The 13,322-nt window shown below is 36.7% G+C and overlaps 1 protein-coding gene across 1 annotated transcript in view; it reads right to left on the bottom strand.

The window, feature by feature from the left end:
- Positions 1-13,050, bottom strand: part of LOC137617153 (uncharacterized) — a 35,691-nt gene extending 22,641 nt beyond the window's left edge. Inside the window, exons 1-4 of the mRNA XM_068347008.1 lie at positions 12,990-13,050; positions 12,612-12,851; positions 8,825-9,047; positions 7,974-8,165 (exon numbers count right to left, since the gene is read on the bottom strand). Coding sequence (XP_068203109.1) covers positions 7,974-8,165; positions 8,825-9,047; positions 12,612-12,766 — 570 coding nt within the window. The 5' untranslated portion in view covers positions 12,767-12,851; positions 12,990-13,050. The remainder of the gene's footprint in view (positions 1-7,973; positions 8,166-8,824; positions 9,048-12,611; positions 12,852-12,989) is intronic.
- Positions 13,051-13,322: the final 272 nt, after the last annotated feature.

The raw sequence follows: 13,322 nt of genomic DNA, 5'->3' as shown, positions 1-13,322 counted from the left end.
TGGCCAGGCAGTGTCTGGTTTCCATTGATAACAGAACTACGCCTGAAGCTGATCCCGTTGCCGGAACCAGTTCTGACTCAGCTAGTACAGAAATCGACTGTCTACGCTTCATCAGAGAAAACCCAGAACCTTCATCTCATGATTTTCTCGCCTTAGCGGTCAAGAAGAGGTTTGGGATTTCCGAAGACAGCATTAATTTCTTAGAAGAATATAAGTCAAAGTCAACTAGAAGACAATACGAATCTTCCTGGAAGAAATGGGTGGCCTTTGTTAAGGTGAAGAAACCTCAAGAGATTTCTACGGATTTCTGCCTGTCCTTTTTCATCCATCTTCACGGACAAGGACTAGCGGCTAATACGATCTCGACGTGTAAATCTGCCTTAGCTAGACTGATTCTATATGCCTTCCAAGTGGATTTCTCAAGCAAAATCTTCACCAAGATTCCGAAAGCCTGCGCAAAACTTCGGCCTGCAGCTCCTCCAAAGCCTATTTCATAGTCTTTGGATAAGGTTCTTCATCTGGCCTCTACCTTGAACAATGAAGATTGTTCGCTGAAAGACTTGACTCAGAAAGTGATATTTCTATTTGCACTAGCCTCAGGAGCCAGAGTCAGTGAAATAGTGGCCCTCTCGAGGGATGATGGTCACATTCAGTTTACACCGAACAGAGAACTAAATCTCTTTCCGGATCCGACTTTTCTCGCCAAGAATGAGCTACCCACTAAAAGATGGGGTCCCTGGAGAATCTGCCCTGTGAAGGAAGAAGCATCCCTCTGTCCAGTGGAATGCCTAAAGGTCTATCTTCGTAGAACTTCAGACTTTGGGGGAGGCCAGCTTTTTAGGGGAGAAACTTCGGGTTCAACGTTATCCTTGAAACAGATAAGGGCGAAAATCACTTACTTTATTCGCAGAGCGGATCCTGACAGTACACCCGCAGGTCATGATCCGAGGAAGGTTGCCTTGTCTCTTAACTTCCTTCAAACTATGTCATTTGATAACCTACGTGCTTACACTGGTTGGAAGTCTTCCAGAGTCTTCTTTAAGCACTATGCGAAGCAATTGCAAGAAATCAAATTTCATGTGGTGGCTGCAGGCAGTGTAATAAACCCTGTAGTTTGATTACTGCGAAGGACAGTGCACTAATTGGGACTGTTAGTGAAGGGTGTGCATGATAGACTTAGGTATATCATGTTGTTTTTTAGTGTTGACATAAACCTTATAAACTGTCTTCCATAGTTAGGTGAACTTAGAAGCATAATACTTTGACATGAGTGCCAGCATATTTATGCTTAATGTCTTTTAGTAATAACATATATATTGAAATTTCCTAATTTCACGGAGTGGCATTGTTTTCTCTTTCAGATAAAACTTTTTACCTTGTTATTACTGTTATGCTTGTTATGTCTATGTCTAGCATAAACATTTTGCTTAATCATAACTTCTGTGTTTCTTGTAAATAAACTATAGAAGGAATCTTTGCGTCTCTCTCGCCTTAAGATTATACATTGTATTCAGAGTATTTTTTATCCTCTTATGGACTATGTGGGACAGAGTTTCCCTTACCATGCAATCAGGTAAGTTTGGTTGTGCTAGGTTTGCCTACTGTATTACGTTTCCTATGTGAACATAAACTCGTCTGTCTGATCCAGACCTGGGAGGTACAGTACTCTATTCAGAACTCTAGTACAAAGTACGCTTTACGTATATACGACACGATATATTTTCTGCTTGCTTGCTGTTCTTTGAACTCACAATCTCGGGTTTTTTCCTAGAGTCTATATAGACTCTTCCCTGTAGGGGACAGGAAGAGCTGGCATATGGTATGCTCAGTTAATTGATGTATTACGGTAACATCAAGTGTCTTTGGTCGTGGCGACCGGTTAGGAAATGGTCAATTCAAGATAACGGCACTATTAAATCCACAGATACATTATTGCTCTGGTAAACTTCCATCAGCACGACATGGCCTAAACCCAAAAAACGGATTTTGAGCGAAGCGAAAAATCTATTTTTGGGTGAAAGAGCCATGTCGTCCTGATGGACCCACCCTCCTTTAGTAAAAGGATGTTAATCCCTCCCTTTTGGTACTGTATCTGTAAAACTTACAAAGCTACGGAGAATGGTTTGGTGGCGCCGTGGGGTGGCGGATGACCGAACTATTGACAGTACTTTAGGAGAGTCGAATGGTTTTACCTTTTGAACGACTCTCTTATTTTCTTGCCACTTTTCCTCTCAAAGTGAAAGGCTATTTGGGGTGTAAATAGCTATGAGATGTGTCAAGTTACGTCCTTACGAGATATCCCTTGGAGAAATTTAAGGGATACTCGCTCCAGGAGTTAGAATTCTGGATACCGTCGGTAAATTCTCTGGGATATATCACTGTAGTCACATATAACTTAGGAAGCTACATGTCGTCCTGATGGAAGTTCCTTCATTAGAAGGAACTTCCATCAGGACGACATGGCTCTTTCACCCAAAAATAGATTTTTCGCTTCGCTCAAAATCTGTTATATATATATATATATATATATATATATATATATATATATATATATATATATATTATATATATATATATATATATATATATATATATATATATATATATATATATATATATATATATATATATATATATATATATATATATATATATATATATATATATATATATATATATATATATATATATTATATATATATATATATATATATATATATATATATATATATATATATATATATATATATATATATATATATATATATATATATATATATATATATATATATATATATATATATATATATATATATATATATATATATACACACGAGGCCTGTCTAAAAAGTATCCGACCTTTATTTTTCCCGTGCGAAATAGAGACGATAGAGCGGCGCCACTCTGCACAGTGAAGAAAGACACCTTCATGCGAATGCGTGAATTTTTTCACCACCATCCAGCGCGTCAGTTGCTGCCTGTCGGTCGCTGAGTGAGGTGCTACACAACGTGTCTGTTGGATTACTGATTCTCTCAAGATGACTGAACGTGTTGAGCAAAGATACTGCATCAAATTTTGTCAAAAGCTTGGTAATTCTCAAAGCGAAACAATTCGTAAGATTCAGCAGGTGTTTGGAGAAGATGCGATGGGTGTAACACAAATTAAGGAGTGTTTCAACCGATTCAAAAGTGGCCGCAAACTGCTCGGAGTACAGCTGTTGTTTAGAGGGTGCGAAATTTGGTGATGGCAGATCGTCGTTCGACCGTGCGGGAGATTGCCCAAGAGGTTGGAGTGAGTAAAGATTCCGCACATGCAATTTTGCATGATGATTTGAACATGCACAGAGTGGCTGCGAAATTTGTGCCCAGGTTATTGTCGCCAGAACAAAAGGACCTCCGTTTTCAAGTTGCAAAGGACCTTCTGGACACTGCCAACACTGATCCTCAGTTTCTGAACACCGTGATAACTGGAGATGAGTCATGTGTGTATGGGTACGACCCAGAAACAAAAAGACAGTCGTCGCAGTGACAAAGGAGTACTATCAAGATGTTCTCCGGCGTCTCCGTGACGCAGTTCGGCGCAAAAGGCCAGACATGTGGACGGCAAAAATATGGCAACTGCATCACGACAATGCCCCCGCACACTCATCCCAATTGATCCAACATTTCTTGGCCAAACATGAAATTCCAGTCGTTCGCCAACCTCCCTACTCTCCAGACATGGCTCCTTGCGACTTCTGGTTGTTTCCAAAATTGAAGACGCCACTGAAAGGATCCCGTTTTGAGACTAGAGAAGAGATAATGTGGAACGTGACGGCGAAGATGAACACCATTCCAAAAGAAGACTTCCAGAGGTGTTTTCCGCAGTGGATGGATCGGTGGGCCAAGTGTGTGCAAGCACAAGGGGCCTACTTTGAAGGGGATTAGGGTCCAAATCTTGTTAGATATGTGAAATATTTTTTCCGGCATAAGGTCGGATACTTTTTAGACAGGCCTCGTATATATATTGCATTCGTCTAAGATTTCTTTACCAATCCTCTTAAAACATGTTCCACTTATGGCCAAGACATCCAAACTATATTTCATAAATTTATTCTCCATTTTTCAGTAACTTCCTAATCTGATTTATGGTTCTAATATTCCAATAATCAATTTTCAATTTCCCTTTAGTATTTATGAACCGGGACACACCTAGCACCTCACTACGCCCGAGAGTGGGGGCCATTCTGTCATTTTTGCTTTCCATAGACTGACTAAATCCATAGAGGATTTATTGGCTAAATTCATCACAGGATAACCAGTTCCTTGTGATGCGCAGTGCCTATCTAACTAAGGCAAGTGACCTCTGCTAGTCCGTACTAATACCAGTACGATTACCCGCCAGGCATCAGGAGTAAAAGCCTAAGAGACAGCTTGTCTATTACCTTAATCTCAACCCGTCACCTTCTGCCAGTGACTTATTCAAGATTTAGGGGGCATTTCCTCCAACCCAAAATTCTCATTACTCCACCAGGTTGCTCATCTGATTATATAACCTATGGCTAACATGGATTGACTAGCATGGTATTTTTACAGTGTGTATATATATATATATATATATATATATATATATATATATATATATATATATATATATATATATATATATATATATATATAATGTATATACATAGTATATTACTAGAGCTCAATCCCCAATGTTAGGTAGAACTTTATGCATGCGCACGTGCATATATATATATATATATATATATATATATATATATATATATATATATATATATATATATATATATATATATATATATATATATATATATATATATATATATATATATATATACTGTATACTGTATATATATATCATCATCATCTCCTCCTACGCCTATTGACACAATGGGCCTCGGTTAGATTTCTCCAGTCGTCTCTATCTTGAGCTTTAATTCCATACTTCTCCATTCATCATCTACTTCGTGCTCCATAGTCCTCAACCATGTAGGCCTCGGTCTTCCAACTCTTCTAGTGCCTTGTGGAGCCCAGCTGAACGTTTGGTGAAGTATTTTCACTTGGGTAGTGTGAAGGGCATGCCCAAACAATCTCATCTACCCCTCATCATAATCTCATCCACATATGGCACTCGGGTAATCTCTCTTATAGTTTCATTTCTAATCCTGTCTTGCCATTCAAGTCCCAATATCCTTCTGAGGGCTTTGTTCTCAAATCTACTAAATCTATTGGAGATAGTTTTATTCTCATGCCGTGATTCATATCTATATAGTAACACCGATCTCACAAAACTGATATATAGTCTGATTTTTATATGTAATTTCAGGTGATTTGATTTCCAAATTTTACTTAACCTAGCTATTGTCTGATTTGCTCTTTTCAATCTTTCACTAACTCTAATTCTAAAGACCCTGTATTGGAAATCATATTTCCTAATGCTAGAATGATTCTACCTCATTAATCCTTTCTCCTTCCAATGATATTTCATTTTCCATTCCATACTCCGTTTTCATCATCTTTGTCTTTCTTCTATTCATCTTCAGCCCAACCTTGTATGATATTTCATGCATTCTGGTAAGCAAGCATTGCAAATCCTGTGGTGTTCTGCTAACAAGGACAGCATCATCAGCATACTCTAGGTCTGCTAAATTCCTATTACCAATACAGTCCAATCCTTCTCCACCATCTCTGATTGTTCTACGCATTACAAAATCCATGAGGAGGATAAATAACATATGTAACAACATATATATTCCCTTGTAGTACTCCGCTGTCCACTAGAAATTCATTTGGTAAGACTCCATTAACATTAACTTTGCACTTTCTATGATCATGAACAGACTTAATCAAATTTACGTATTTAAGAGAAATTCAGTAAGAACGCAGGACTCACCACAAAATTGGCCGATGCTCACTATTAAAGGCTTTTTCACACTCCACAAATGCCATCAAAAGTGGATTCCTATATTCTACGCATTGCTGTACATGTCTCGAAATGAAGATTTGATAATTGCAACTTCTACCTTTTCTAAATACTGCTTGTTCATCTCTCAGCTTTTCATCAATCTTTCTCTCCAGTCTCTTTAAAATAAGCATACTGTATATTTTCATAACAACTGATGTAAGTGTTATGCCTCTATAATTTTTGCAATCAGTCAGGTTTCCTTTTTTTTTTTTTGCTTGCTATTTTCACCAATACAACTTCCATCCATTAAGTTTTGCCTCTTCATGCCACATTCTACAAAATAATCTTGTAAGTAGTCTGGGAGTCACTTCATTTCCGACAAGTATCATCTCCGCAGTTATTCCATCGTATCCTGGAGCTGTCCATCTCTTTAGGTTTTTTAGGATAGCTTCGACTTCAAACACACTGAATTCATTCATGGGCACATCAAGGTCTTCGTCAGCTTCAGGAATATCAATCAAATTATTCCTTTCATATCTTCTATTCAAAACATTACTAAAGTGTTCTATCCAACGCTGTCTTTCTTCATCTTCTGTTATTATAGCAGATCCATATCTCTTTTTGATGGGTATATGCTTCTTCATCTTTGCCCACATTGAGATTTCATTAATAATTCTATAAGCAATTCTTACACCAAAGCCACTTCCTGAATTCATAGCTTTGTCGGCCTCATCTGCTTTACTGACTTTTCTTTTGACCTCACTATCAATACTGGAATACTTAGCATGCCCTACCTTGCAATTATTATTACTTCCTCGAAAACTTTCAAGAATAAATTTCTGTCTTTGTCTCCTTTTTATAGTATCCCAAGTATCATTTGAATTCCATTGCTTTCTCCTTGTAACTGCGTGTCCCAAGACTTCAATACCACTTGACTGATAAATGTTCTTAATATCACACCATTCTTAATTTTATAATTATATATATATATATTATATATAAACACATATATATGTATGTATATATACATAGATACATAGATAGATATACAATTATATACACGCACACACACACACACACACTATATATATATATATATATATATATATATATATATATATATATATATATATATATATGTTATAATGAATAGACAATGTCTTTGTGGTGTCCAAAAATCGAAGATAGTCTCTTTTCGCAGTCTGTCCTGTAGATAGTTCTTAGGATAACTGCAGAAATACATTTACTTTTCTCAATTTATAGATAGATAGATAGATACAAAAATCCCATAGCCGAATGTACAAGGAAATCTTTCACCAGTATGAACTTTCTATATATATATATATATATATATATATATATATATATATATATATATATATATATATATATATATATATACAGAGAGAGAGAGAGAGAGAGAGAGAGAGAGAGAGAGAGAGAGAGAGAGAGAGAGAGAGAGAGAGAGAGAGAGAGAGAGAGAAAGCTTGTGAACTACCTAAATCTTTCTTATTATGAACTTCTGGTGTTGTGTTTTCCGTTTTCCTGGGGGATAAAATCCTGCAGTCGCAATATTTAGTAAAAGTTGAGAGGTTAGACAGCAGGATGGAAAAGGGAAATTGGAACAGAAGTAAAAAGGAATGAAAGGTAACTGCAGTTACGGGACAAATGGACGCTGCTAAATCCCTCTAGTAATGCCTACGGCCCAAGAGAGGGACACTGGTGGTACTGACCTCCCCCTCCCATGATTCTGCACCAAATAAATTTCACAGCTTAATATATCTAAATATTTATCCCATACATCTTCTCACATTACATCAAGAAAAATTATGTTAATAAATTTTCATACATTTGTCCTCAGCTCATTTCATTTCCGCAAAATACCATTCATTGCCTCCTTTGCTTTTCAATCTTTTTTATCCGTTCCATCTCACGATACTCATAATGAAAACACAATTTGCCATTTTAAAATCATCAGTAATTCTAGAGCGAAACATCACATTTGTAAACAGATCTAACTCTAGAAATTTACGAGTTCCCACCAAAAATCCTTGTATCTCACCTTGAGAACCGTGTTCCTCTTGACTTCATTCAGGTCTTGCACAGGGAGGAAGTGGTACTTCTGCCCGGCTTCGAAGGGCAGCTTCTGGTTCAAGATGAAACTAACTTCTTGTTCTGGCACTGCGTTCGTCAAGACAGCTTCAAGATCTATTTCTCCTTCTCCATCAACATTTGCAGACACGTTTTCCTTAACCTAAAAGGGTTGAATGGTTATGCCAAGTTATAAATTTGTCATAACACTCTCTTCAAAGTTCTAGTAAAGTGGTGCAGTTGAAAATATGAATTGATGGATATTGATTTTGGGACATGATGTGTGCCAAAGGGGGCTGGAAGGCCATTCGGTGCCAAAGTGCACCGTGGGAAACCCTGCTATTGCACTATACAGGTTTAAAGACACTGGCCATCAAGATTAAAGAAAGGAAACGGAACCTGACAAAAAGTAGATGACTAAAAAGTTGATGGAGTTAGGTGTTTTATTACATTAGTGAATTTGGGACCGAGAGGCCATTCAGCACCCAAGTGCAACTGAAGAAAAATCCTGCAGTTGCACCAAGAAGCAAAAGTTATGGATTGCAAAACAAGATGGAAAAGGGGAAGAAGAAACAGAGGTAACCTAGAAGGATATAAATCAAGCGCAGCTAAGGGCAGAAGAAACACTGCAAAGACCCTAAAATATGTCAAGAGTGCACCTAATAAGGTGCACTGACGGCAGTAACTGACCTAGTAAAAAAAAAAAAACAGTTAATGGGCTACTTTAAACATTAAATTTTATCATATAATACAATATTACCACAGACTGTAACACTACAACAGAAAATGTTATAATATAGCAAGAAACTAGCAAGTACTTACAGATTTTGCTTCATGGCTACCCACAGTGAGTATAGACTCCATAGGCCGTGACCCTGAACTTTCCGACCTTTGTGTCAAAGGTTGATGAGGTAGGAAATCGTGAGTCATCAGAACACCAGGTTTCACCCCTTTTTTCCTGGGGTTCATAAAAGACCTCCCACCTCTGCCCCGACGACCTTCGTCATCGGCGCTTCTAGATGCCTTTTTGTAATCACTTTTCCAACTAAAAAATAAATATATATTAACTGGTAATCTTTTTTTATTCTTGTACCTTGTAGTTGCCATTTACATACCCAAATCCTAAAGTATTATCAATTTGCATCATTCACATTTGTACCTATTCAATAATATCAACTTTAGACAACTCTTCAAAATAGTCTACAGACGCAAGATAATGTATTCCCCATACTGTATCCGTCTTCATTTGCATCCTTTATTTCTACATTTATCTACTCAATGTATCTTACATCCGCCTTTATGTTCCTTTAGGACAACTTTATAGTACCTGTACTACATTATTTGGTATATCCCAGCCTTTTTTAATATATACTTCTTCTTTCCTAATAGCTTATATACTTTTAATGCTCACTTTTTCATTGACTATCCTATTCCTTAAGTATACCAGCCAATGATCTGTACTCACATGTCACTACATATCAAACAGAAATTGCCATCCTCCTACTTCTTAGAATGCATTCCATATTCCTTTTTCTCCTTTGTTTATACTACCACATAGACAACTCGGTAACTAAGTGATCTCTAGTCCATGCTTGTACATGATGTCTATGTTCTTGGATTAAGTATTATTCAATTTTATTTTTTTTTCTTTCATTAAATTTCTAAATTCAACCATCCTACTACTTTACATCCTGAAGCATTCCTTCTCCCTGTTGCTTATACTTTGCAGTTTCAATCACTCTTCTTGCAAAAGTTACAACGCAAATACTCTAAAAGTACAGAAGTATTCCACATATAAGAAGTAATTCTCAATAGTCCTAGTAGTAGAGGGAAAGAAAAGTAAACACTTATGCTCACACACAGACATTCATATTATATATATATATATATATATATATATATATATATATATATATATATATATATATATATATATATATATATATATATGATATTGTGAGAAAATGTGGGAAACATTTTGGGAAGACCTCTCCACAATAGATATCTTGATCCTAACCTAGGGTATTAGAGCACCAACAGTTCAAAAACTTATAATGTTACAGTTCATCAATCATCACACAGTTTTACAGTAAGTTCAGATATCTCTATATATTGGATTTGACAGTTCCAATACCACTTTAGTGTTCAGGTGCTACACCTAGCACGGGATAGTATATCCCAACTGAGAATACTGATCAATAATCAAATGAAAAGACAATAAGTTAGGAGTGAGATAAGGAGCAGTACTGTATGGGTTGAGATATTCTAAAATGTGCCTGAGTGCCTCACCTTAGAGAGAGGATGGCTCACTTTAGCAGCTCAGAAAACGAGACAGTAAAGGTCATTTCCATTGTCTTTTTTTAACTCAAAAATCTTTTGGACAAAATAGTTTGAGATTATATGAGGTATTCAAATGAGTCTATATTATTAAAATTAAAAGTTTACCTGATAATACAATGCCAATCATGTAAAAATAAATAAAATAAACCCATCTCATGCATTTATGCAAAAAAATTTTTTTTACCAACCTTTGTAAGGAAATTAAGATGCAACCCATTTATATAAAAAAAATGTGAAATATAACGGGAATAACTTACTAATAATCTGAACTGGGCTATCCCGTGAATATAATGGTTAATTAATTATCTATAAAATTACATATATTCAAGAGATACCTTAAGTACGAAAAAGTAAAGAGAAATATGACGGGAATAACTTACATATAATCTTAACTTGGTTAATGGTTATCCCAGGAATGAACGGGTTAGTCAAAACCTACATAAATTGACAACTGTTGAAAATCTACCTAAGATAAAAAATTTAATCTTTGGATGCCAGACCATCACCTAATTGAAGAACCCAATAACTCTCTAGCGATAGTATCTCAACGGGTGGCTGGTGCCCTGGTCAACCCACTTTCGTCCCACCAATCTAAAATTAAGGTTTAGGGGGTCAAGCGGGACGGGGGCGTAACCCCCAAGAGATATTACCATGTTTCAGCATACGCTACGTCACCGAGACGCCAAATTTGTGATGCGTTGTCAGGCATTAAACGTGCGTGTATGGCTGTGATAACGCATATTCTTATCAAGTACATGGAGTGAGTGAGATACTATTTACAGTATGGTTATCGACACAAAAAAAAAAAAAGAAGGAAAGAAAGAATTCATTGCTCCCTGTAGATGCTCAATTAATTGTCTTCAAAATATGATGAAAAATTCCTGTGTACTGCCTCTCCTGCAGATAATACTGTCTTATGTTGAAGATATTTATCTGCTTTTGCTTGGCTCTGTAGATACAAGGGAGTTGTGTCGGTGTCAATAACACAAAAGTAGAGTACAGTATACCTGCTCTCCGTCTCCATCACAGGAAACTATTTAGAAAATCTTTGCCTCATTAAAATCTCTATTGAGTTGTGTGGCTTGTCTGATCTTAAATTTCGAACTGGCTTATTAGTTCCAATCAACAACGCTGAACATGTCTTCCAAGGACAATCGTAACAGAACGAACCGTGAAGTCGCAAACTGTAAACTGTGCATGCCACATTTCTGTATTGTTTTACAAGACCTCGTGAATTACAGGTTTACATTCCTCTAATATGCTAAAATAATTCCGTTTTATTATATCGGTGAGTGTTTACCTATTTATATATAATGTCTTTAACCTAAATCAGATAATTTGCTCCTCGTTAGTTTAGTGTATCCCCGAATCAAATACCCCCAACCTTGATTTTAGAAAGGTCTGACTATACTAAGTAGAATTTGGACAGTATAATACTGTGCTGTGGCCAGGGAGATCATTTAGTGCAACTGTGTGAAAACCAGAGGATCGCAGCAAAATTAAAAAACATTGGAGAGTAAAATGGAGGAAGTGAATTCGGAGGAAGAGTAAAAGTCATGAATGTGAGAATGATAGAATTGGATCTACGAATTTGGGCCAGAAGACTCAGCAATAGGAATGAGGAGGCCATTCAGCACTCCTCTGCAACTGGGGTTAACCACTTCATTGTAGGAAGATGGGGGAAAGGAAGCAGGAACAAAGGTCGAATGGACGCTGTAAAGACCCTTAATTAATAATTACTGTGCAGTGCACTGCCCTGAAAACTCTATGCCTCTATTGGAAGGCAGGGTGAATGGCAGTGTATGCAATGAAAAAATCTTAACAAACATCCGGTCGATATAAGATTATTAACAGCCTGGAAGTTTAACCACAGAAACGGTCCATCCATGATTCGGAAGTTAAAGGGTGTATATTGACTAACGGGTGTATTTTTCTTAAGTGGGCAAAGACAACTCTGAAAACTTTGGTGTTGAAAAACTACAAACGTAGTAATACAGCTGCGGTTATATTACTACGTTGCAGAACATTTAATTGATCTCCAGAAGGCACTAGCAGTTGGAAGACCCAGGCCTTCATGGCTGAGGACGGTGAAGTAGGAAATGGTGAGTGAAGTGTCGATTTAAAAGCTCTAGATATACACGACTGGCGAAATCTAACCAAGGCCCTTTGCATCAATAGGCGTAGGAGGAGATGATGATGATGAATTTTCTTCTATTTACGACAGACTCGGCTAACGTGATGTAATAACTTTCAAATGTTTATTTCTCACCTTCCTCGATCCCAATGAAAAGACAGAGGCTGCATAAGAATTGGCGGGTCATCGTTTGTGGAAGGCGGTTGGATCTCCTCCTGCAGAAACTCTTCTAATGATAGCATGGACAATTTGTCGACATCGAAGTTGGAGGATGTTTTGGGTCTCGCCATCAGGCAACGTGTGATCAGTGGTGATTAAGATATCGTTTGGAAGATAACGAGGAAATGGAACCTACGAGGCGGGAACGAACGTTTCCTGATAAAATTAATAACAAATTGTTTGAAATCGTTGACGATAAAATTTATAGATAGGAAAATCATAATAAATCTAATCAAAGGTATGTAATAATACATTTGGCATCTTTAATAATGATTTTTTTTTTATTTTACTTACGAATAGGAACCAATTAAATAGTTGTCTCCGGTTTGGGCGTTAAGCAAGCAGAAGCCGAAATAAAGTCTAGAGAAGATCTGTCTACTCCGGCCAGTATCATGAGATTTAAGTTGCCAGTTATGCTAAGTGTACACTTGCGACTCAAATAATTTGTTAAATGACTTTAACAGTAAATACTGTAATATAAATTGGTTGATAATTATGATTGTGTGTAAAGACATATCAAATCATAAAAACATAAGCCAGCGGAAACTCATAAATGCAACTAGAAACTACAAAATATAACAGAACTAACCTTTCAAATCTGTAGGTTATCTTTCGGGTACACGAACG

Source organism: Palaemon carinicauda, chromosome 23, assembly GCF_036898095.1.
Source record: "Palaemon carinicauda isolate YSFRI2023 chromosome 23, ASM3689809v2, whole genome shotgun sequence".
Classification (NCBI taxonomy): domain Eukaryota; kingdom Metazoa; phylum Arthropoda; class Malacostraca; order Decapoda; family Palaemonidae; genus Palaemon; species Palaemon carinicauda.
Note: the sequence above shows the minus strand (reverse complement) of the source record. Positions and strands in the feature narration are given on the sequence as shown.